Source organism: Lissotriton vulgaris, chromosome 3_2, assembly GCF_964263255.1.
Source record: "Lissotriton vulgaris chromosome 3_2, aLisVul1.2, whole genome shotgun sequence".
Lineage (NCBI taxonomy): Eukaryota > Metazoa > Chordata > Amphibia > Caudata > Salamandridae > Lissotriton > Lissotriton vulgaris.
Genome location: NC_141690.1, coordinates 229436282 through 229462360, shown reverse-complemented (window position 1 = coordinate 229462360; position 26079 = coordinate 229436282). Strand labels below are relative to the sequence as shown.

General features: G+C 45.4%; 1 protein-coding gene across 4 annotated transcripts in view; it reads left to right on the top strand.

The window, feature by feature from the left end:
- The window catches only part of KRCC1 (lysine rich coiled-coil 1), a 260232-nt gene extending 234522 nt beyond the window's left edge, over positions 1-25710 (top strand). For all 4 annotated transcript variants that reach the window (XM_086964266.1, XM_086964269.1, XM_086964268.1 and 1 more), the window contains one exon: positions 24478-25710. In XM_086964266.1, the coding sequence (XP_086820392.1) occupies positions 24478-25273 (796 nt within the window). In that variant the 3' untranslated portion in view covers positions 25274-25710. The remainder of the gene's footprint in view (positions 1-24477) is intronic.
- The last annotated feature ends 369 nt before the right edge of the window (positions 25711-26079 follow it).

Sequence of the window (26079 nt, the reverse complement as noted above, 5' to 3'; positions counted from 1 at the left end):
GTGAAAGTTGGCTAAGAGATTCCAACTTACAATGCCAGTTAAGGAAAGCAAATGTTTTCTTTACGACTTCAAAGAGCCTTCTAGGAAGTCTGTAAGAGCCATTCCAATTATTTAACATGTCTGGGATGAAGGACTCAAGCTGATGAAGAATCTAGCATCTATACCCAAGCTGGATAAGAAGTATTGTGCTACGGAAACGGCTCCAGCATGTCTTATTGGTCATCCTCGACCGGAGTCGGTTGTGACTCAAGCAGCGCAGAAGCGCTCCAAGAACCCAATCGCAACATGCTTTGCACCCCCTGAAAAGGAGGGCAAGAAAATGGACGGCATAGGTAAACGCTTTGCAGTCATGGCAGCAGCATCAATCAAAGTGGCTAACGCGATGGCACTTCTGAGCCGGTTTAATAGACAGATGTGGTCTGACATCGCACCACTACTGTCGCATCTTCCGGATGACAAGAAAGAAGAGGCGAATTCCATTCTGCAGGATGGAGCCAGGGCAGCGTCGGAGTCCATAGACGTAGCAATGGACATAGCGTCTGTTGCTTTTCGCCAGATGACTGGGGCGGTAGCCCTACCGAGGCAAGGATGGCTCAAGGCCACATCCTTTAGACTTGAGGTCCAGTCTAAAATCTTGGACATGCCATTTGATGGCGAAAGCCTTTTTGGTAAGCATATTGATGAGGCGCTGCAGAGGATTAAAGCAGACACTGACAATGCTAGATCCTTGGGATCATTGCAGTCATTTCGCGGCAGAGGATCCAGAGGACATTTTCAACAGTGTTCCTCTTAGCAATCTAATAGGTACCAACCGTACAATCAGCAGGGATACCGTCAGTACTCCTCCAACCAGCAGTATCGGTCCTCGAATACTTCTTTCCAACAACAAGGAAGGAGAAAATCTGCTGCCAGAGGAAAACAAGACTCTGGTCGCAGACAGTGATGTTCTTCAGGCGCCTCCAACACCGTTTCAGATCAACCAGTTACACTACCTCTCTCAGTTTCTTCCGTATTGGCAGTCCATAACATCGGACAGATGGGTATTAGACATCATTACACAGGGTCACACCCTGGAATTCTCACAAAAACCTCCAAATCGTCCACCTCTCTGCAGAGTTCAACAACATCTTCGCAGCTCTCAAAGCAGAGATCTTATCACTCATACTTAAAGGAGCGATAGAGGAAGTCCCATCAGACCAGCAGGGAACAGGATTTTATTCACATTTCTTCCTAATAAGGAAAAAACATTCTTCAAAATGGAGGCAGGTACTGGACCTCAAAGATCTGAACAAATACATAAAGAAAATTTCATTCCGTATGCTGTCCTTACAGGAAATTCTTCTACTGCTTCGCAGGGGATACTACATGGTCTCGCTAGACCTGTTGGATGCATACTTCCACATTCCGATCCACAAAAAACACAAACAGTATCTTCGATTCATGGTGGCGGGCGCCATTACCAGTTCAAGGTGTTGCCTTTCGGCCTGACGTCTGCCCCAGAGTATTCACAAAAGGCATGGCTCCAATAGCGGCACATCTAAGGCAGCAAGGTCTCCAAATTTTCCCTCATTTGGACGACTGGTTGATAAAAGGACCATCGTACCAAGCAACACAAAGATCTTTATGGATTTGCATGGATCTTTTTCAAAGATTAGGCCTTCGGATAAACAGAGAAAAGTCTTTTTTTCTTCCGACACGTTCCCTACAATTCCTAGGAGCAATCTTAAAAACTCAGGAAGTAAAAGCGTACCCATCAGAGGAACGAGTAACAAAAATCCTGAATCTGACTGCATCTCTGACATCAAATAAGTTCACTTCCATCAGGATATTCAAGTCATTACTGGGAATGATGTCCTCCTGTTTCCCATTGATTCCCAACTGCCGTTATGTTATGTTATAGTTTGGTAGAGCGCAACAGCTGCCCCAGCAAAGAGGCATCCCGGCGCTAAGAAACCACAGACACTGTACTGAGGATGGGAAGAGTGGGATAGACAGGTGGCCTAGGGAGAGGGCAACAGGAGGGTCTTGATGGCCTTCCGGAAAGTAGATAAGTTTTCCAAAGAACGGATGTCCAATGGCAGAGCGTTCCAGAGCTTGGCTCCCATGACCCTGTAGCGACCGCCAGTGCGGCAGAGCTTTATACGGGGTACACTCAGTAGGTACTGGCCAGATGAGCGCAGGTTGCGCCCCGGCACGTACGGCGTAAGGAGAGGTCGCAACAGTTCGGGGCGTCCGAGTTTAAGTATTTTGAACGTCATAATGAGGGTTTTGAACTGGATTCTGGATTCTATGGGTAACCAGTGCAGCTTACGGATAGTGGCTCTAGCCGAGCATCTGCGGGGAAGGCCAACCAAGGCTCTTGCCGCAGAGTTCTGCACGCGTTGCAGTCGCGCTATCTCTCCTTTGTTGGCGCCAAGAAGTAGAACATTGGCGTAATCCAAGCGGGAGAAGATAGTGGCTTGGACAATGAGCTGACGAACCTTAGCATCAAAGAAGCCAAGTATAGGGCTGAGACTCCTCAGCAGGCCAACACAAGTAGCTGCCACTTTTTTGTGTGGGTTTGAAAGCTGAGTGAGGAGTCCATCCAGACGCCTACGTTTTTGACCAGGGATTTGGGAAGTGGGATAGTGCCTAGTGACACGGGCCACCAGTGCTCATTCCAGTAACTGGTGTTCTTTCCGAGGAGCAGTACCTCCGTCTTGCCTGCATTGAGCTGCAGGTAGTTGTCCGTCATCCATTGGGCTACTGCAGCAAGGCCATCCCTAAATCTTGAGGCCGAAGTGGAAGGGCTTTCCGTGAGAGTGATGGCCAGCTGCGTGTCATCAGCGTAAGACACCAGTGTTAGGTCCCACTCTTTAGCCACTGCCGCAAGTGGCTGCACGTAAAGATTAAAAAGGGATGGGCTCAGTGCAGAGCCCTGCGGGACTCCCTGTCCAATGGGATGGGGTTTTGATAGAAACGGGGGAGCTGACACCCGGAAGGATCTGTCCTTCAGGAAGGAACGGAACCATTCCAGGGCAAGACCGGAGATCCCTGCTGTCGCCAGACGATTTAACAGAATGTTATGGGATACCGTGTCAAAAGCTGCGCTGAGGTCTAATAGAATCTGACCGGCATCAAGGATCGTCCGGAGATGTTCAGTCGTAGCCAGGAGGGCAGACTCAGTGCTGTGGCCTGGTCTAAACCCATTTTGGGATGGGTCCAAGATGCTGTTTTGGTCCATATGTAGGGACAGGACATTGTTAGCATGGGCCTCAGCAAGTTTGGACAGCCATGGGAGCAGCGAGATAGGTCTAAAATTTTCCAATTTGGAGGGATCTAGGGTGGGCTTTTTGATAATAGGGGAGACCCAAGCTTGTTTCCAGGCTGTCGGGACACTGGCCGATGAAAAGGAGAGGTTCAGTATGTAAGCCAGGGAAGGCAGAAAAAATTCAAGTGATTCCCTAAATTGGGTAGGTCTCATGGGGTCTGCTGGGGAGCCAGACTTAACTTTCCTGCAAAGTTTGGTGAGGTCTTCATATGAGATTTCTGGTATGTGCGTCATGGTGGTGCCATTAGTGATAGAATTAGTGGAGGTATTCAGATTGGAGGAGTGCGGTGGAAAAGATCTGTATATTCTTTGTACTTTCTCTACAAAGAACGTGGCAAGATCCTCACATTGCTGCGCGGAGGAAATGCTCGAGGAAGGAGATTTGCTACTCTGCAGTTCTTGTACCAGTTTAAAAACAACTTTCGCGGGATTCGAGCTCGAGTTAATTTCTTCTGCATAGAAGGAGGCACGTGCGGCACTAATAGCTTTGTGGTAAAGTTTTTGTTTGGATAAGTAAAGGACTTTGTCACCGTTATTATATTCCCTTCTCCAAATACGCTCAGCTTTTTTGCAGTCTTTTCGCATGGATTTTAGGGTGTCGTTGTACCATGGGTTGGAGGGAGAGCTGCGTCCTTTAGTCCATTTGGCTGGGATGAGAGTATCTAATCCTCTAGGGATCCAGTCATGAAAGGCATCATAGGTCAGATTGATGTCCAGGTTAGCCTCACGATGGAATTCTCCTAGAGTGACATGTAGGTCACTGGTTGAAAGTTTATGCCAAGGCCTCTTTAGGCGTCGAGTTGGCTCAGTTTTAATCAGCACTTCTTTAACTGACATAGTCATTTTAATAAGATAATGGTCAGTCCATCCCATAGGTTTGGGCACATCTGTTTTAACCTCCAGGATGTTGGTGAAAACAGGATCTAATATGTGCCCGGCTGAGTGTGTGGGGGCTTGGATTAGAGAATTAAGTTGTAAGGCAGCAAAGTCGGCCAAAAGGTTTTTGATAGTGGGGTCTTGAGACAGATCAAAATGAAGGTTGAGGTCGCCTAGTATAGTGAAATTGGCTGACCTCGCCACTAAGGAGTTTGCCACCTCAAGAAGAGCTTCAATGAATTTAGAAGCAGGTCCAGGGGGGGCGATAGATGTAGAGGCCTGACAGGGCAAAGTGAGGGCTAGTTGTGATTTTGAAATAGGCACTTTCACAGCCTGGAATATCTTCCTTGGAGAAAGAGCAGATAAATTGCTTTTTGTAAATGACAGCGATACCTCCACCTCTCGCGTCTCTATTTAGGGTCGTCATTAGGTAGTTCTCTGGTAACGTGAGGTTAGGTATAGTAGTCATATCATCGCGTAGCCAGGTTTCACATAGAAAGAGGATGTCAGGGTTCTCATCAAGTAAGAGGGTGTTTACCTCTAGATGGTGTTTAGCGAGCGACCTAACGTTGAGTTGGAGGACGGTAAGAGGAGTAAGTTTGGGCGAGCCTAGTCTCTGCCCGAGATGACGGGGACTAGGTGTGGTAAAGTCGCAGGACTTACATTGAAGGCAAGTGTGACCGAGGTTGCCTGATGTCTCCTCACAGCTCCGTTCAGGGCGATAAGGAGTTCTCTATCATATTGATAGAGTTCTCGTGGAGCTCGGCCAGGGGGACAGGCGAGAGGCGATGTCTTGGCGATGACGGGCTTGCTTTAGGCGCGCCTTCGGCGCGCAAACGGCGTGCCCGCTGCGCTCGTCCGCTGCGCGTCCGGTGGATGCACATATTAAAAGGGGGAGGCGAGGGCAGGGGGCGTGGCCTCAAAGTGGGCGTGGCCTCGCGGGTCGCCGGCAATGGCGGCAAGAAGTGTTTGTTTGTTTCCTTGGGTCCGCAGCAGCGCTAAGTCCGCTGCGCGGTGAATGAGGATCAGGCTTTTTATTCCTAAGTGGTGCCAAGAGAGGATGAAGGTGAGTTAAAAACACATCAAAGTATTGTGACTCTCAAATTTTAAAAGTGCAAGTCGCGCTCCCGGCTTCCGCCTCAGGAGAGAAAGTGGATCTGAACACAGGCGCTCGCAGTCAGCGTCTATATACTGTCCGGGCGGGGGGCGTAGCCTCAAAGTGGGTGTGGCCTCGCGGGTCGGCGGCAAGAAGTGTTTGTTTGTTTCCTTGGGTCCGCAGCAGCGCTAAGTCCGCTGCGCGGTGAATGAGGATCAGGCTTTTTATTCCTAAGTGGTGCCAAGAGTGGATTAAGGTGAGTTAAAAACACATCAAAGTATTGTGACTCTCAAATTTTAAAAGTGCAAGTCGCGCTCCCGGCTTCCGCCTCAGGAGAGAACGTGGATCCGTTTGCAGATGAGACCACTGCCAGAAGCTCATTACAAACAATGGGTTCAAGCTCTGGGTTCCTTCGACGACAAGCTAGTCTTAACCTGTCAGATGAAACGAGCAATGTCATGGTGGGGTATCAGGAGAAACCTGACAAAGGGCCTGTTATTCGAACCACAATCACCAAGTTACGTCATGACAGCAGACGCTTCATTACAAGGTTGGGGAGCACATCTGCAGGATCTAGAGATTCAAGGCCTTTGGTCTCCCCAAGAGGCAAAACTTCACATCAATCTCTTGGAATTGAAAGCTGTTTCCCTGGGCCTTCAGGCCTTTCTTCCCAGAATCCAAGGTTCATTGGTCTTATTGTGGACGGGCAGCACTACAACAATGTTTTACCTTCGCAAGCAGGGTGGCACAAGATCAAAGCCCCTGTCGACACAGGCACAAAAAATCTGGACTTGGCTTCTGCGTCACAAAATATCTCTACAAGTGGAACATGTTCCAGGGATAGAAAACACAAAAGCGGATCTGTTAAGCAGGTCTTCCGACATTTGCCACGAGTGGGAACTATGTCAAGTACAACTGAATCGGATTTTCAACTTGTGGGGCAAGCCAAATTTGGACCTGTTCGAAACTCAGAGCAACAAAAAGTGCAAGCATTATGCCAGCAGGTTCCCTCAGCAGGGTTCGAGAGGGAATGCTCTTCATCTCCGATGGACAGGGATGTTTGCTTATGCATTCCCTCCCTTTCCCCTAATTCCGAGAATATTAAGAAAGATGAGATCGGAACCTTGCCAAATAATTCTAATAGCCCCAGCCTGGCCGAGGCAGTTTTGGTATACAGAACTTCTCCAACTGTCGGTGGAACCAAGGATACAGTTCCCAATAATCAGGGATTTGATTTCCATGAACAGAGGCCAAGTACTTCATCCACAATTGACCTCTCTAAAATTGTCGGCTTGGAACCTTTTGAGCACGAATTCCAGTCATTAGATATCCCTCCGGAATGTCGTGAAATATTGAAAAGTTCTGCAGCACTGCCTACCAACAAGACATATACTGCGAAATGGAAACGATTCTGTAATTGGTGCCTTGCTCATACAGTGCATCCCTTCTCGTCTTCACCTGAGCAAATTCTTCCTTATTTGCTGCATTTAGCCAGATCAGGACTTTCGCATTCTTCTATTAAAGTCCATCTAGCAGCAATATCCAGATACCGAAGATCTCCAGGACGCCCATCTCTGTGGTCCCAAAGATTAATCAAGGAATTTTTAAAAAGGGTTATATAGAAGGTTTCCTCCAGTTAAGCGTCCTCCGCCTCCGTGGCAGCTTAACACAGTCTTGTCACAACTCATGAAAGCTCAGTTTGAGCCAATCCACAAATAGGAATTGCAATTCCTGTCATGGAAAGTAGCATTACTCCTGGCACTCACATCAGCCAGGAGAGTCAGCGAAATCCAAGCCTTTTCAATACAGGATCCCTTCATACAATTCAGGCCAGATAAGGTGATGCTAAGAACTAATCCGAAATTTGTACCTAAAAACCCTCTTCCTTTCATCTAAATGAACCGGTGATCCTTCCTACATATTTCAAACATCCTTCTACAGCGGCTGAAAAGGCTCTTCATACTTTGGACATTGGCAGATGTCTAAAGTTCTACATGGAAAAGACAATCCTTTCGCAAATCGAACCAATTGTTTGTTTCTTACTCAGGGCCCAGAAAAGGCCTGGCCCTTTCAAGATCCTCCATCTCTAGATGGATTGCATCCGCCATCGTCTTCTGTCAAGAGAAAGCAGGAAGACCTCTCGACATGAAAGTCCGTGCTCACAATACACGGAAGATGGCAACGTCTTCTGTATAGCTCACAGCAGTACCCCTTCCAGACATATGCAGAGCAGCAACCTGGTCGAATGTTCATACATTCACCAAACATTACTGTCTGGACACTGAATGGAAAGTAGATGCAGCAGTGGGACAAGCAGTTCTGCGACATTTTTTTAAATAAGGTACATGTTTATGAATTTTCTGCTGTTTTTTCTTTAGAACGTTGTTTTCTGCACAAATGACTGTAATGACAAAGGTTAGTTGTTCGTACCTTTTGATTCTTAATGAGTTCTTTTTCTAAAAAGAGTTTATGGCACACAGCCCCGAGAAAAAAGGGGGTCTAGCCTAGAAATGCTCTGACAACAGGGACTGCTATCTACTCTGATACAAGCATGTGAATCTATGAAAGATTGAATACTGGAGAAAGAACTAGTTACTTACCTGTACACTATGGTTCTCCAGTATTATCTTTCATAGATTCACATGCGCCCGCCCACCTCTCTGTTTCTGCTAGGTAGACCACCTTTTATCTTATATCAGGGAGGCAGCTCTTTTCACTTTCTAGCTGCCTCCCTGTGGAACTCTCTGCCACTGACACTGAGACTCCATGAAGACATTCTGGCTTTTAGACAAGCCTTTAAAACTTGGCTTTTTAGGCAAGCGTATCCATAGTTAATTCTGTCTTTTCTTTTGTTGTGTTATGTCTCTGCAAATCTTTCAATAGCGCCATGAAGCCTACGGGCGTACGTGCGCTCAATACATTTTATTTAACATAACATAACATAACATCTCTGGTTTCCTGCATATCTCACTCTTGGGCGGTAGGAAATCTGAGGTATGTTGGCTCTGCTGGGAATGGTGTAGGCTGGTGCTGGCAGCTGATTGTCTGTAGTTTAGGCCACATACTGAGGAGGAGAGGTTACCTATTGTTTCACTACTCTATGGTTTCCAGGCAGTTTTTTCTTTTACTGCTATGGTTATTATTTACCGAGAGACTCCCACCATGACGACAGGGAAGATACAAGCATGTGAATCTATGAAAGATAATACTGGAGAACCATAGTGTACAGGTAAGTAACTATTCTCCAGTATTAGGGGTGTCTTTCATAGATTCACATGCTTGAATATTCCCCGTCGTCGAAGTGGGAGTTCCACGGTACATAAATAGCAGTAATATATATGCATGTATACATGAGAAATATCATAAATAAAAATACATACATATAATGCAATAGAAATGTAAACTTGAAAAAAGTACAATAGAACAGAATAGGCCCATTGAAAAGCCCAAGGGAGAAATCACTTTAGTATCATATTAGAGTCATTATGTGTTGGTCCACCTTCCAGCCAATCAGGCTGTAGCCTCCTCTAGAACCTTCTCCTCAGAAGCCCCAGTCCTCTGATTTTCTACCGCACGTCGTGTGAAGGGAGTCTCCCTGAGCTCTGCTCAGTTTTTCCAGTTTTTCTACCTATTTTTCTTCAGAAATGTCTTCATCTAAGAAAACTTTATTCAAGGCTTGTCCATCCTGTGGTAAATTACGCCTTTTTCATGAGGATCCTCACAGTAAGTGTATTTACTGTCTTTATCCGGACCACATTGCCTCTACCTGCAAGTTCTGTCGCACTTTTCCCCCTAAGACTTTGAGGGATAGAGAGGCCCGTCTCCTTCTGTGGCTACAGAAGTTAAAATCATCTGAGAATGTGGTTTCCGATGCTGAGAGTATGTCATCTGGATTTTCGAAATCCTCTCAGAAGCGTGGGTCTGAGACTGAAGTTCCCTCTCCTTTTCTTAAAAAGACTAAAAAGTTGGGTTCTTTCAAGGATGTCTCCCCACAAGACTTGCTTCAGGGCGCGCCTACGGGACCTGGCTCTCTGGCGTCTAGACCCAAGACTATGCCCTCCTCTTCAAAAACGGGCACTGGCTCGTCGACGCGTCCGTCGACGTCTTCAGCGTCTACGAAGTCCGTTTTGGCAGTGTCGACGTCGACGACTACTTCTTCCATGTCAACCAGCTCTGCAACGACGACGACCACCTCGTCGACGAGCACCCATGAGGTGAGACCCATCTCGTCTATCATTATGATATCGTCGATCAAACCGTCGACGAAGAAATCATCGTCGACGCGCCTCCCGTCGACGGCCCCTCCGCCGACGAAGAGCAAGCCATCGTCGTCGACGCCTGTCCCGTCGACGGCCGGATCATCCTCGTCGACGACTGTCCCGTCGACGCTTACATCTTCGTCGACGGTGACCCCCCCCCCGTCGACGGCCGTTCCGTCGACGGCTACTATCTCGTCGTCGACAGCCTCATCGTCGACACCGAAGAATGCAACCTCGTCGACGTCGACGACCAAAAAATCTTCGTCGACCAAGACTAAGCTGTTAATTCCTACGCCGGATTCTGCGGCGGCGACGAAAAAACAACCAGGGGGTGCTAAGGCTTTGGAAATTTCGTCGACGGGCTCGTTGACGACGCACCAACCCCTACAGACTGCTACCACCTTCAAAGTGGTTACTGCTTCGTCTCTCAAGACTGTACCACTTATCCAGTTAAGTCCAGTACGGAGTGGATCTCAGCCTCCGGAAAAATTATTTCAGTCTGGAGAAGAGGAGTCCGGAAATGATTCTGAAATGGATCATGCTTATGAACCAGCATCCAGTCCTTCTGAATTACACATTAAATGTCAGGATTACAGTGACGAGGATGAGGATGTCGATAATAACGTACTTTTTCCAATAGATAGATCACAACCTCAAACTTTCGAACAGGTTACGCAAATTCCTCTGTCAATGGTGAAAAACCTGCAACATATGCTGGATGACTACAATCGTAGGTTTCCACCCTCGTTGCCTCCTTCCCCGGCACCTCAAGTACATCGGTCTCAGTCTCCAGCTCCTTGCCCTCCGTCTCCAGCACCTCGACCACAGTCTCCAGCACCTAGGCCTCAAGCTCCGGCGCCTGTCGCGCCTACGTCTCCTTTGGGTGTTTCTCCTGATACTGATAACGAGAATCAAACTCATCATAACACCGGGGATAATGACACTGATGATGAAATGCAGGAATGGGACAATTATAGGGCACAGACACCCTCTACTCCACCGGCATCACCAAGAACTTCGCCACCAGTGGATATCGCAAGTTTCCATAACCTTATGGTTCGTGCAGCAAAAAGGTTCCACTTGACAATCGAGGCACAACAAACGGAATGCTTTTTGTATGATTTTAAGGACCGCAACGGCAAACTCATACCATCCCTATCATAGATCACATATGGGAAGAGGGTCTAAAGTTGATGGAACGCCCTGATTCCATACCGGCAGTTCTACCTAGATTGGACAAAAAATATAAAGCGCCACCTACTTCTCCGGCCTGTTTGGTTTCACAACCCAAGCCAGATTCAGTTATCACTCAGGCGGCGCAAAAAAGATCTCGGAATCCTGCCATACCCCTGACCTCTCCGCCTGATCAGGATGGCCGTAAATTAGACTCAATTGGAAAGAAATTTACCACTATGGCAGCTACAACGGTGAGAGCATCCAATGCCTTAGCCATTCTGGGTCGCTACGACCGTCAAATGTGGTCTGAGATCGCTGGTCTAATCCCTCAAATGCCCGACTCCATCCGGGATGAAGCGCAGGCCATCATTCTCGAAGGAGAAAAAATTTCAGCAGAAATAATCGACTGTGCCGTCGATATATCCTCTACTGGTTTCCGGCAACTAGCGGGTGCTGCAGTCTTGCGCCGTCAAGGCTGGCTGAAATCAACCACCTTCCGTCCAGAAGTTCAATCCAGAGTGTTAGATTTACCTTACGACGGTGAATCTTTGTTCGGTAAGCATGTTGATGATGCTTTGGAACTAATAAAAAAGGACACAGATACAGCAAAGTCCTTAACAACTCTCCAATATCGGAAACGGCCATTTCGTGGAGCACGCGGTAGAGTAGGAGGAACCTCTACTTTTCGTGGAACAGGCCAATATAGAGGTTACAATTACAACGACAACCGACAAAGAGGATCCTATCAGTCCCAAAATCGATCATCCACCTCCAGACCTTACCAGCGTAAGTCCAACTACAGAGGTGGTGCGAACACCAACAAAAACCAGTGAGATGACTGTGCATCTTGGAGGTCGAATCTCGGACTTCTTCTGCAATTGGTCGCACATTACCAACGACCAATGGGTCTTGGACGTTGTTTTAAAAGGACATACCCTGGAATTTACGAAATTTCCCCCCGCTCGCCCGCCTTCGGGTCCACCTTCTCCCCATTTCAAGGAACTGTTGGCCCAGGTGCAGCTTCTGATCAGGAAAGGAGCCATAGAATTGGTACCGCAATGTCAACGCAGCAAGGGGTTTTACTCCCGTTTCTTTCTAGTGAAGAAAAAATCAGGAGAGTGGCGTCCCATCTTAGATTTGAGAGCTCTGAACAAGTTCATCGCATCAAAGACTTTTCAGATGCTTACCCTGCTTCAAATCTTGAATTTCCTCATTCCAGGAGAGTTCTTTTCGACAATAGACCTTCAGGATGCATATTTCCATGTGCCTATTCATCCCAGGCACAGGAAATACCTCGGTTTTACAGTCGGCCAATTTTTCGGATGTTCCCACCAATCCGTCGGCCCCCACCTTCTTGGCGACTCAACTTAGTTTTGTCTCAACTACTTTTGCCCCCATTCGAGCCCATCCATTCTTCCAATCTAAAATTCCTCACTTGGAAGGTGGCTCTGTTGCTTGCTCTGACCTCATCCAGGCGCGTCAGCGACATTCAAGCCTTTACTATACAGCCACCGTTTCTACAATTCTCCAACGAGGCTGTTACTTTGAGAACAAATCCCAGTTTTATTCCTAAGGTTCCCAGTGACTTCCATCTCAATGAACCTATTGTCCTTAAGACTTTCTTCCCTGCACCCCAATCTGCAGCGGAACGCTCTTTGCACACTCTGGATGTGAAGCGCTGCCTTAAATTTTACATTCAACGCACAGCTCCTTTTAGGAAGACTGATCAATTGTTTGTAGCATATGGCCCAGTGTGCAAAGGACAACCTGTAACTAAGCAGACTATCACCAGATGGATATCGTCTGCCATATCCTACTGTCATCAACGGGCTGGCAAGCCCCTTCCTGCTCCAGCTCGTGCGCATTCCACGAGAGCTGTGTCGACTTCTGCTGCCCTCTTTGCGGGGGTACCTCTGAGACACTTCTGCAGAGCTGCTACTTGGTCTAGCAGCCATACGCTTATGAAGCACTACTGCCTGCAATCAACAGATGCCGCGGCAGTAGGTCAAGCGGTGCTGCGGAATCTTTTCCGATAAAGGTGAGCCTCTGTTGCTACCCGCCTCCAGTCATAAGGGTTTTGTCATGTTTTGGTTTTTTAGTAATTGCTTATTGAGTGATTTGATTTACCAAGACTTAATTGTTGTATTCCTTTATGACTCATGTATGATTTACTGCTTTCTATTCTTATTCAAGCATGTGAATCTATTAAAGACACCCCTAATACTGGAGAAGAACAAAAGTTACTTACCTGTAAACTGTGGTTCTCCAGTATTGGTGTCTTTCATAGATTCACATGCGACCCTCCCATCCTCCCCTCAGAGGCTCTCTCTCTTCTCCTCAAGCATTGGTACTTACTTGTGCTACGAAAATCTGAGGACTGGGGCTTCTGAGGAGAAGGTTCTAGAGGAGGCTACAGCCTGATTGGCTGGAAGGTGGACCAACACATAATGACTCTAATATGATACTAAAGTGATTTCTCCCTTGGGCTTTTCAATGGGCCTATTCTGTTCTATGGTACTTTTTTCAAGTTTACATTTCTATTGCATTATATGTATGTATTTTTATTTATGATATTTCTCATGTATACATGCATATATATTACTGCTATTTATGTACCGTGGGACTCCCACTTCGACGACGGGGAATATTCAAGCATGTGAATCTATGAAAGACACCAATACTGGAGAACCACAGTTTACAGGTAAGTAACTTTTGTTCGTTCTTTTCTGGATATTTGACAAAGGCATGGACGTCCTTCCATCTGGAGATGATGATTGGCTGGATGGTATTCCTTACGACACATTGTAGCTACTAGCTCTTTGTAAGGTAAGCTGATAAGTTTGTGCGTATAGTTTTCCAAACCAACTCTCCTACGCGTGGTCACCATAAAAGGCTATGAAAAGCAATCAAATGCCTTTTCTACATTGAGAAGAATCGATGTGTCTGCAAAGGCAAGGTGTATCCGGTGCATTATCATTAGCACAGATATAGTGCTTAGGTTGTGGGAAGTGACACTTGTGTGAATGAATCACACCTGGCAGAGCAACACAGGGGCCCACATCAAAGGATTTAATATGCTAGTGACAATATGGCCAGGATTTTATTGTCCATATTTATCAAAGATAAATTCCTGTAGGACTGACCACAAGGGTCTTCGTTACCTGACTTAAGTAGGGTCATGAGTGTGGCCTCCGGGCAGTAGGCATGGCACGTCCTCCTCCAGCGTCTCTGCACAAAGCCATGAGGTGCTGGGAAGTAAACCTCTAAACACTGTGGAAAACTCAGTCACAAGACCATCAGCAACTGGTGCCTTCCATCTAGTTGTGCTTCTAATAGCATCTTTTATATCCACCATAGATAGTTCAGACCGCATCGGTCTATGCTCCACATGTGACCAGACCATGGTAGTGTCATCCAGGTACCGTTCAGAGGGAGATACTGAGGCTGTCACCTTAGGAGAATATTCAAAAAATCCTACTAAGATGTGGTTGCTATCAGCTACTGATCATTCAGGAAGGTCACCATCAGTCAAAACTATATTCTAGGTGTAACACCTTTTAAGCAATCCATAAAGGCAGGTTCTAGAAAAATGGCCCGAATAAGCTATTCTGTCTCAACAGGGTTTCAATAGGAGAGAAATTTAGATATCTGAGTACAATTTAGCTTATAACCATCTGACATGTTTTCAGCCTATAAGCTGGCCCTGCGAGGCAGGTATTCGTTCCCTCTTTTTACTGCAAGTGGCCCAATATACCTGCACAGAGAAAGTGGACTGAGCCGGGGACAGGAACCGTGGGTTCCGCTCCCTCAACCCCAGAAAGAGTAGGGGTCATACTACAAGGTTTCTTAGATTCCGCACTGGTCTGTACGAGTGTCTACAGAGTACTGACCTACAAGGCACTGCTGAAGTACTCTTTGGAACACACATCATTTTTCAATCAATCAATCAAAGACATTTGTAGAGCGCACTACTTACCCGGAGGGTCTCAAGGCGCTTGAATTTTTGACTGACCTGCACGTCTGCCTGTACAATACTGCCCCATGCAGAAATATATGACTACAGCAATTGCATCTTAAATACAGTATTAAATGTGAAGAGAACAAACGTCTGGGAACTATCCATTTGTGTGTAATTAAGTGTGTACCCTATCTGAATTCCTACATTCTCCCCTATAAGAGTACGCCTTGACTGTTCCAAGTCTAAAAAGTAGGTGCTTACTGGTTCCTGTGGTTCCATGGAAAATAAGACCATACTTGTCACATGGGTGGCCCATGGTGTCCGAGAACTATCCAGACAATCGCTTCCAAAGTCCTTTTTAAGTCGACTTGTGCAGAAATGTAATCTTTTTTTTTTACATTTTATTGCCGTTGCGTTGTCATACACTTCCATATGATCAATGAACAATAAACATCTCCTTCTGCAGTCAAATTGTACATAGTTCATCCCATGACATACACGATAAACACCTTACATCGTAAAAACTTACACCACAACAGGTGGCATTACTTTCCTAGTATCCCTCCGATAACCAACATCCTCATTTATTCATTGCCATAGTTCAGCATATTCAGCCCTTCCTGTAATCACGGGCTAGCTTCAGGGGTTGAGGCCGTTTGTGGAGGCTCACATATGTTTCCCCGGAATTTGTTCCATTTTCCCCATATTCTGGACCATTTTTGGGACATCCCATGTGGGTGTAGACCGCCCTCTCATCAACCATTGCGACATCCATGTCAAGGCGTAGGTAGCACCCCAGAGAAATGTAATCTTTGAATGTATTGCTTGTTAACCACAACATGGAGTCTGCATCACCACAAATGTGGTGGCACAGCTGGCATTTATACCGGAAGCGGACAGACCAGCTGACATTTGGAGCTCCTCTTTAAGCCATGCTAGCTGGCGCACTCATTTCTTGAACTCCATACAGGCGTTCAGGACCAAATATCATTTTTTTGTGGATTGCTCTGCTCACTTAACCCTGTTCAAACTTAATTTACCCTATATACAGTTTATCATTCATTTGCTATTTTTGTGTATTTGATTGCCCTTGTGTTTTTACTGTGGCACACTGTATGCCAGTATTCATTGGATTGAGAATTTTGGCTCCAGTACTCACTTTACATCTAAAAGGAGATTGTTCTAGAAAAATAACCCCTTTTTAAAAAAAATAGTGAAACCGTATTTTCTTTGCACCTTTTAATTCTGTTCCTTGTATATTTAATTCTGAAGGCTCTTTCTACCTGCGAATTCCTTGCTTGTAGCATAATGTCAGACAAGACTCTGGATCTGGAAACTTCAAAGCTCTCATGTCACCAATAAGAGGCGCTGGCTACCTATTATTGCCGTAAGTGGTGTCCGATGACATCACTGAAACTATATATAGCACCTATCCTGGCATAACGACATCAGTTCCCATTTTTCCGTGCCGACGATGCAGATCCGGAGGTCGCTTTTGAGAGTTGTGAATTTTTCTCACCGAAAATTATTGTGCAGTATTATGTCTCCTTTTAAGTGCTCAGTCTTTAAGCTCTGTAGAGACTGTGAGGGGCAGATGTCTGCCACTGACCCCCACTCGATTTGCCTTTGATGCCTTGGATTGGACCGCAACTCGCAATCCTGTGAATTCCGTTGGAGCATGCATCTGAAGACCATCAAGGAGCAGAAACTCGTCATTGCCAGGGACGAGAAACAAAGTCTATGTCGTTCTAGGCCTTGATCAAGTTTACCTTCATCACATTCCTCAAGTGGAAAGAAGTGGAAGCACAGGAAACAAAAGAAACACTCCAGAGACAAGTCCTCGCGACAAACACCAACTCCAGTAGGGCCTTTATCCCCACTCTGATCGCCTCTACTCTAGTGACACCACTGGACCTGGCCCTGAGACACCTCAGTGACCACATCAGCCCTTTGCCAACCTTTCGGTACTGCAGCATTCCACCAAAGAGTTACCAGCTCCAGCCTTCCACAACTTCCCGACTCCAGACTCAGATGTAGCTGTATTTCTAAATGGCATGTATTCTATTTTCACCAGAGCATTTAGGCCCCTTGTGGGCTTTTGGGCCCCATGGCACCTACGGTCTTTCCAGTATTCATTGGACCAGATACTTTTCAGCTCCATTCCATCTGGACCGGCACCGGCTCAACCTTCCTTTGCACTTGGTTATGCTGCACCACATCTACCTGCTTCACTGGTCCACCTCCACAGTTGTCGCCAGTCCCAGAGTCGCACATTGTCAAGAAGAGAAGCTCAGAGGTTTAGTGGAGGAGGAAGCCTGCTGGAAAACATTTCAGATAGGACTCTGATCCTTTAAATTCGTATGCCTTGGACTATGATGAAGTCAGGTCAAGGGGTTCATAGGCCTATTGTCTGCAAGGGGGCAGTACACTTCCCCATAGATACAAATGGACTTTCCAACAAGACTCCCACGCTGGATGTGATGTCTTTTCAGTCTATGGTACAGAAGGCACCTGAGAAGCCGGAATTGCAGCCTCGGACAGTGAAGGTCAAGTCTAATGTGCTCACTGTAGCCATTCTCTCAGCAGTTCCTACTGCAGAGGTTTCACTTCCTTTTACTGAAGATGTCCTAGTTCCTGGTGCAGCATTTGTCACCCCGAGTCTGACGTGTATGCCCAGACCTGGGTCCCTTACACTCCATGCCACTGGAGTCAAGCTAGCCTGGCTGATGAGGGATACAAACTCCAAACCGGACCCAGGATGCTTGTTTCCAGTCCAGGGAGGACCTGGCCTGCCAGTTCGGGCTGGACTGTTCCTATGTGGATAAGGGTCAAGACTTATTTGCATATGGCTGGGTTTAAACTGGAATGGTGTGGGGAGCAAAACAACAATGGATTTAGGCCCAGATCACTGTACTTGATGTGTATGTTTTAAGAGCAGTTTAATGGGCAAGTGTGTAGTGTAGTTCCTATATTCCCAGTAGGCTCTGCGCATTGGAATAATATATCCTATAGAATTGATGTAGGACTGAGGTCGACTAGTTCTCTATCGAATATATTAGACTTAATAGTGAGTGCCAGCTAGCTCAGAGGTCACTAGAAACTTTCTCGAATAAACAAGAAGGGATTAGTTTCTGACAACCGCATAAACATGACAACTTTGTTTCCCCAAGAATAAACGTATCTTCAGAGTCGTGGAAACAATAGATAGATATTTTACTCAGTCAATCGTGCATGCTTCGTTTCACCAGAGGTGCAGAGATATAGAGAGACTGGTGTTTTTAATAAAAGGTTTATTGAACAGTCTTCTTTCTCATGCAGAGGAAATGAACTGCTACAATCGTAATACAGGCTGTAAAGTATAATGCGTACAGCATAAATAGTATTATAAAATAATACTGTAAAAGCATTGTATGGTTTCTAAGCCATAAGACTACATACATAAATAACAATGGCTAAAATTACTCAACTGGTGCTTCTAAAATACGCCTACCCCAATTTACCTAACCTAAGTCTAGTACGAGGGAAGAAGTAAGTGTGGTATAGGTTTAGTATCTTTGCCAAGAATCTATCCAAGATTTCTCTTAGGGTCTAATAAGCTTGGTTTAGAATGAAAGAGGTCTGGTATCTCTCTGTCTCGGACTTGATTTCCCAACACCCCGCAAGGGGAGCTTGGAAACACTGGAGCTGGATTCTCAGCAAAAGAAAGGACAGCTTCTCGATCAGTGCGTCAGCTGGAGGGTCGGCTTCCTTCGGCACTTGCTGTAGCGAGCTGCATCGGGCAAGTAGATATTCGAACTGCTCCACACCACCGTGTGTTTGCTAGGGCAAGTGAAGGCATATTTATACCTTGAAGGTGCCTGGTTTGACGTAAAGTCGGGCATGTCAGCAAAGAACCCCAAGGGAATGGTAGTTCTTTGAAAACTCCATGAATTCTTGGACAAATCAATATTCAAGCAAGGGGATGTCCCTGACTGCTTAAGCCGATTTTCCAAGATATTGTTGTGACTTTTTAGTACGGGTGGAAGTAGCCATGCCTGTATTTGAACTGCATGGGCTATGTCTAAATATGGGTATGATTTCTATGCCTATATAAGGGCAATGTAAATTGTACCTATATAAGGGCATGAATCGGGAAAATTACACATGTGTCCTAAAACGCCATACAAGTGGCTTGTCGCTACCATTCTTCCCTGGGGGGCCCTTCATCCTTTCATCTCATCCTTCGCCGAAAGCCTGGTCATACAAGGATATGATTGTCAGGGCAGGAAGCTGAGATATTAACTACCCCTTCAGATAGAGTCCAAGCACTTAGACGCCTGGGGTAAAACCACCTTCTCTACTGAGAGCGTGACTTTAAAATCCCTGAATGCAAACTGCCTTCTAGCACACTACACTTTTGCCCTATTGGATATGGCTCAAATGGTGTTGCCTCATGCCAGAAGAGATGAGGGCATACTTTCAAGAGGTGGTTCAGGAGTGGCCTGAATTCTTCACACCATATCAGGACTGGATTGCACTGACTCCGTAGTCCAAACTTTGGGTACCTTGATCTCAATAGGCAGACATGCTTTGCTCCGCACATCATTTTTTTCCCCTGATGTCAAAGCTAATCTAAGGGACTGTCTTTGTGATGGGACGTGCCTATTCCGGGATAAAATGAATTTAGTACTGGAAAGGTTTAAGGCTAGTAAGTCAATGAGCAACTCCTTGGGTCTTCAGTTGATGCCTCCTATAAGGGTTGGCCTCCAATTTCGATGTTTTTGTAGCTTCTCAAGAGCATTTTTGTTTCATCAGCGTCAGTCCTACCAGCCCTGATCGCAACAATAGCAAAACCCACTGCTTAAGCAGTATAGCAAAAGAGCCAGATGAAAGGGCCGAGATTCCACCTGGCAGTCATCCTTCTCCTCCTCCCCATACCGCCAGACAAGCAGACCTAGTTTGCTTCACCAAGCCCACTCAGAGCCTGTGGGAGGGTGGGTGTCCTTCATCTGACCTGAAAGGCCATTACCTCAGACCAGTAGGTCATACAAAACATAGAAAGGAGTTACAACCTTTCCTTCCTTCAGGCTCCACTCCCACTTCCCCCAACATTCAAACCATGCTCCACTGATCACCTTTCCATCATGCAAAAAGAAATGGCAACACTCTTACCAAAAGGAGAGAGCTGAGGAGTTAGTGCTAGAGAAGGAGAGAGGCCAAGGATGATACGCCTGATATTTCCTTGTTCCCAAAAAGAACACCAGTTTGCATCTGATCCTGACCCTCAGAGAAGTAAACTTCTACCTCATTAAGGAAAAGTTCAAAATGGTGACCCTCGCTCAAGTGTTGCTGGCGTTGGAAGCTGGTGACTGAATGGTGTTGCTTGACCTGCAGGTTGCATGCTTCCATATACCGATCCTGTGGTTGCATTGGTAGTACTTTGCTTTGTGGTGGGTTCTACGCACTACCAATTTGTATTGCTCCAGATTAGCCTAATATCAGCACCTCGAGTCTTCACAAAGGTGATGGTAGTGGTTGTGGCTCATCTCCGAAAGTCAAGCATCCCAATTTCCCTGTACATGGACAACTGGTTAACCAAAGCGTGGTTGCCAGAGGTGATGTCTCACCATTTAAAGTCAACAGTATTTCTACTGTTCAACCTGGGGTTTTCAATCAATGTGCCCCCATGTCATCTCTGAGGCCCTCTAGGCAACTTCAGTTCATATTGTCAGTGCTGGACAGCACTCCTATGTGAGTTTCCTTCACTTCTAAGGATTACCAACATTCAGGAAATGGTCCCACTTTTCCAACGAGGTGTGCAAATTCCAAATGTGAGAGTACTCAGATTCCTGGTTCTTCTAGCTTCCTGCATCCTCCTAGCCACTTGTGCACATTGACACATGAGGGCCCTGCAGTGGTGCCTCCCCAGACAGTGGCTACAGTAGGGGGTAGACTTATCGGACTTCATCATTATGTTATGTTATAAGGTTTATAAAGCGCAAAGCTGCCCCAATAATGGGGCTTTCCAGCTCTGGAACCAGAAGACAAATGAGCTGCAACTGCTAGAGGGGATGAGCGATTAGGAGTGTAAAAGCCATGTCTTAAGAGCTTTCTGGAAAAGCAGATGGGTCTGGGTGTTCCTAATAGAAAGGGAAATTGGGCTCCAGAGACATGGGGCCAGGGCACGGAAGTCTTAGCCACCCACTCTTACTCTCCTGAAATGAGGAACAATGGCCAGGTTAAGGTCGGTGGAGCGCAAGGGCTACAAGTGTCAGTAAGAAGATAGGAGGTTGGACAGAATGGGGGCCATGCACAGGGTGTTAAAGTGAATCTGTTTGCCCACAAGGAGCCAATGCAGCTTGTAAAGAAGACCGGAAGAGGAGCAGGATTTAAGGAGGGAAATAGCAGCCTAGCTGCAGCATTTTGGCAAGCTGGAGTCCTCTAGTGCAGATGTGTTGGCTCCTAGGTACAAAGTATTTCAATAATCTAATCAGGACAGAATAACCGCCTGAATGATAGTTTGGAGGATGGGTGGATCAAAGGGGCTCTGTATGGGTTTGAGGCTTTTCTTAAGCACAAAGCAAGTGCTGGCAACCGGTTTGGCTTAAGCCTCAAAGGCCAAGGTTTTATCAACCCAGACTCCTAGGTTCTTTACAGCGGAATTGGGCTTTGGGGAGTCCTATGCGAGGAATGACACCAGTGGTGTCCCCAGGCATGAGAATGTTTACCTAAAAGAAGTATTTCAGTTTTATTGGCATTCAAGCGTAGACAGTTATTGTTCATCCACTCTGCTACAGTGAGCATTCCCTTTTAGTAGTTGGCCGTGTCTTGTGTTGGATTTTTGGATAGTGTAAAAACAAGCGGGGAATCGTCAGCATATGATACCTGCGCAAACACTGAAGATTTAGCGACCTGTGCCAGAGGTTGAATATATATGTTGAACAAGGGAGGGCTCAATGAAGAGCCCTGGGGAACACAGTAGTGTAAAAAATTAGGTTGTGATCTAAGTGGAGAAGAGATGACCTTAAAGGAGCGCTCAGATAGGAAGGAGGTGAACCAGGACAGAGCAGACACCTGTGCCAATGCCCGTTAAGCGTTCAAGTAAAATATTGTGAGACACTGTATCAAAAACGGCGCTCAAGTCAAGCAGGATCAGAGCTGACGATCTGCCTTTATCCTGGTCCCTGCGAAGTAGCTCGGTAACTAAAAGAAAAGCAGTATAAGTGCTGTGCGCAGGCTAGAAACCATTCTGGGATGTGTCCAAGATATGGTTATTTATTCAGGAACTTGGTGAGGATTCCATCGACATGTCTCTCCATAACCGTAGCAAGATAGGGTAGAAGGCAGACGGGGTAAAAAGTTTTAGGGTTTGAGACTTCCACAGACAGTTTCTTCAGAAGAGGGGTGACTTTAGCCTGCTTTCATACGCTGGGCACAGCGGCAGATGGCAGAGATTAATCGATTCTAAACAGGGAGAAAGGCGAAGGTCCTTCAACTTAATTAAAAGATCTGGATAAGTGGATCATCGTGTGAGCCTGATTTAACATGTCTCCAGAGAGTTTGGAGAGCAGGTAGACACCAAGGAGACATCAAGTTGAGCAGGGGCGTAGGATTACTGTGAGCTGGCGGTACCTTACTATCTAACCTTGCATTGGGAGCATCAAGGAGGAAATGCAAGTAGATGTCCTCTATCTTGCCAGTGAAAGAATCTGCAACTTTTAAATAGTATGCACTGGAGGATTCAATAGGGTCTGCTGATAGCACTGGTTTCGTGAGGCTGTTGACTTAATTGAAGATATTTTTCACAGGGTTCTTGCTATTACAGATTTTGTTTGCAAAATGTTCTGTCCTAGCTTTTAAGATCAGTTTGTGGTAATTTTTGATCGCTGATCTGTATTGCTTTTTTAGTGAAGGATCATACACTTTCCTCCGGGAGCATTTGTGGAAATTATAGTGCTTTTTAGCCAGGATAAGGGTCTTGTTGAACCGCTCTTACAGCGCTGCAGTAGAGGTGGCTTGGTGGTGGAGCGAGGTGAACCAGAATTGTGGGGTGAGCATTTGTGGAAATTATAGTGCTTTTTAGCCAGGATAAGGGTCTTGTTGAACCGCTCTTACAGCGCTGCAGTAGAGGTGGCTTGGTGGTGGAGCGAGGTGAACCAGAATTGTGGGGTGGTTCTTGCTCTTCTGCAAATAGTGGCTATGATAGTAATGGATGGTTCGACCTCATGGTGGCTAACTCATCTGGAGAATCTGTAGATCAGAAGCTTCTGGTCTCTGAAAGAACAGGGTTTCCATATAAACGTATTGGAATTCATGCAATTTGGCTGACTCTCAAGCCTTTCTCCCCTCCATCCAAGGTTTGTCCAGCCCGATCTTGACGGACAACATGACAGCAATGTGATACATCAACAAACCAGGATCTCACATCCTTTGTCTGGAAGCGCAGATACTGTGGTCTTGGGCACACCGCCAAGAGATCTGGATTACCACTTATCACCTGGCAATGTCTCAGGCTGACTGGGCATCATCTTGTCAATCATAAGTAGTGTCTCCTGCCTGAGGTATCCACGACATCTCTGTCCATTGGGGCACACCTCAAATGGGCTTCTTTGACTCCCTGGAAAATGCTGATTGCCAGCAGTTCTGTGCTCTCCAGTATCCATTGACGGCAACCTTGGGGGACGTGTTTCAGTTAAAGTGCAGTTGTAATGATTTTTCTGAAGGAGATAACAAATCTGTATCCCCAACTCCATTTGTTGTAGAACACTGGAGTCTTGCTACATTTCTACTGGGGAATCCATTTGAACCCCTGCAAATGTTTCCCTTAAAAATGCTATCATTAAAGACAGTAATTTTAGTAGCGAATACTTCAGCCAAGGGCGTAAGGTTGGAGATGAAGGTTGAGTGTATCTACCCAAAATTCAAGAAAAAAAGTAGTCTTGTATAGTCACTCGGAAACTTCTTTTGTGAATAAGTTTGACAAATATAGCCTTTTTCTGTGATAGTTATTTTATTCTCCCTAATTTATCTCTTGAATTATATCACATTTCGATATGTAATTTTGGTTGTTGACATTTCCAAATCAGACGACACGTGTTTCACGCCCCGTGAGGCTCGATGGCCTGAGGCTTTCTCAAGGCTCACCAAAAACAGCTTAAAGTCTTCAATTAGGCAAGATCCTCAGGCAGGGTATTTCTATGGAATCTATTCTATAGGTGAGGAACCTGCTGGCAGAAGTATCCATCACAGCTATCTTTCTAGTGGATATTCTATCTACCTGTAGATTCCTCACCGACCCGCACACTCACTCATTTGATTGATGTGTTATAAGGAAAGCAAATAGGATCCCAAATAACTTTCGGTACATCACAAGGATATCAGTGCCATTCTTTCCCCAAAAATAAAATGTATGTAAACTGACGCCGCTACGCCGAAGTGGCCACTATTTTGTTCGATGATGTCATCGGATGCACCTTCTGGCATTGATACAAATCCAATGCCCCCTACAGGCGACGTGAGTGCTTTGAAGTGTCCCGATCCAGTCTGATGGTATGGGATTATTCTATTGGTGAGGAGTCTGCAGGTAGATAGAGTACCCACCTGAAAGATTGTTACCGCAGGTAAGTAACTTTTTCTTCCATTTATAATTTCTACAAAATGAGTGTTTATGTATTCGTTTTGATGATTATGACTCCGTAATATTTTAATTCACAAATTTCTGGTTCATATGGACTACTTCGTCTTGGCACTGCTTTGACTTGCTCTTATTCCAGTGCAGCTCTTTAATTACTGTTCTTTTTGCAATGTTTGTCTTTCCTTGCAGAGAGAATTTGGTCGTTAATATAATAAAGAATTCAAAGAAATCCTACGATTCTTTTCAAGATGAACTAGCAGATTACATTAAAGTTCAAAAGGCCCGAGGCCTGGTGCCTAAGACTAGTTTACGAAAAACCAAAGAAGGCTTTGAAAACTGTGACTATGAGGAGGAGGAGGAGGAGGAGGGTCCCCCTCCTGAAGAATTGACTCCTGCTCAGAGATTGCCTTATGAGAGACCCCGGATTCTCCCACCATACCGCTCCCGAGGAGTGAGTAACAGGTTACCTTACCGCCCCACGTATGAGAGAAACTACCCTCGAGGGCAGTACATGAAGAATAGCCAATACCGCAGGAAGTATTTTCCAGAAGAGCAACACACACAACCGACTTCCCTTAAAAGCAACAATGCTGTAGATTCCGGTGAGGATGTAAGGCACTCCTCCTCTGATGACAGCAGCGGGTCCTATCACAGAGAAAGGAGGCAGAAAAGGAAACGGCGAAAAGAAAAACGCCACAGAGGAAGTGAGGACATAAAAAAAGAAGGACAACATGTTGTGAAGAAAAGAAAGATGAGTAGTGAAGATGCAGATTCAGGGAAGGATGATTTACATTTTGAACCTCAAAAAGAGGACACAGACACCACAAATGTGAAAACTCTAAAGCACAGGAAGGAGAAAAAATGTAAAGCAGAGACGCATGCCGACAAAGAGAGTAAAAAACACAAGCGAGTTAAGAAAAAAAAGGATGAGGATCCAAGAACTGAGGAGGAGAAACTTTGGGATGAATCTATTTTGGGATTCTGAGAAGATATTTCTGGATTTGTAGTACTTACTTTGATAACCCACAATGTGTATTTGAAACTACATTGTTCGTCCTGAACATATATTTATGTTTTGCTTTTTGTTCTTTCTTCATTATCTTCCCAAGTCATTGTCTTACATTAAGGCCTATCTTGACGTTAATGATCTGATAAAAGTGGGCTTGAATTCAAAGATGGTTTTAACATTAATTGGTAAAAGTAAAACTCCTCGAATTTACTATTTTCAAACTGTTTTTCCTTTGCACTTCTATGTTTTTGTTATGTCTATGGCATGTGTTGTTAGTTTTATTTTTGAGAGAGTAACTTTAACAAAATGCTTTTTGGGAGCCAGCTTATTAAATATCTAATGGACAGACATGCCACCAATAGAAATACAACTCGTAAAGCACCGAAAAATAAAAAAATATATATCATTTCTAAGTTGTGTGTCTTGTGAAATTAAAATATAATAGGACATCTAAAACGTTCTATGACATATATCAGTTGGTTTTCCACTATTGCATATGATTCTAAATATCTGAATGATAACACAACCAAATGGTGTAATGTTGTGCTGTACTATTTTCTTTCTTTTTGTTTTTAATACATTGCTGATTTCAATTTATGGAGCAATAAATAGAATAATTACATTGACTGACAACAATTACATAAATATTCCGAATAAAAGGATAGCAATACAAATGATTGATTGACTGGTGGTTTAAAGCAAAAAGCTAAAGGAAGGTATATAGGGATATACATAAAAGGCACAATAAACAAGGTACAGTTTAAGTCTTAATAGAACGGATT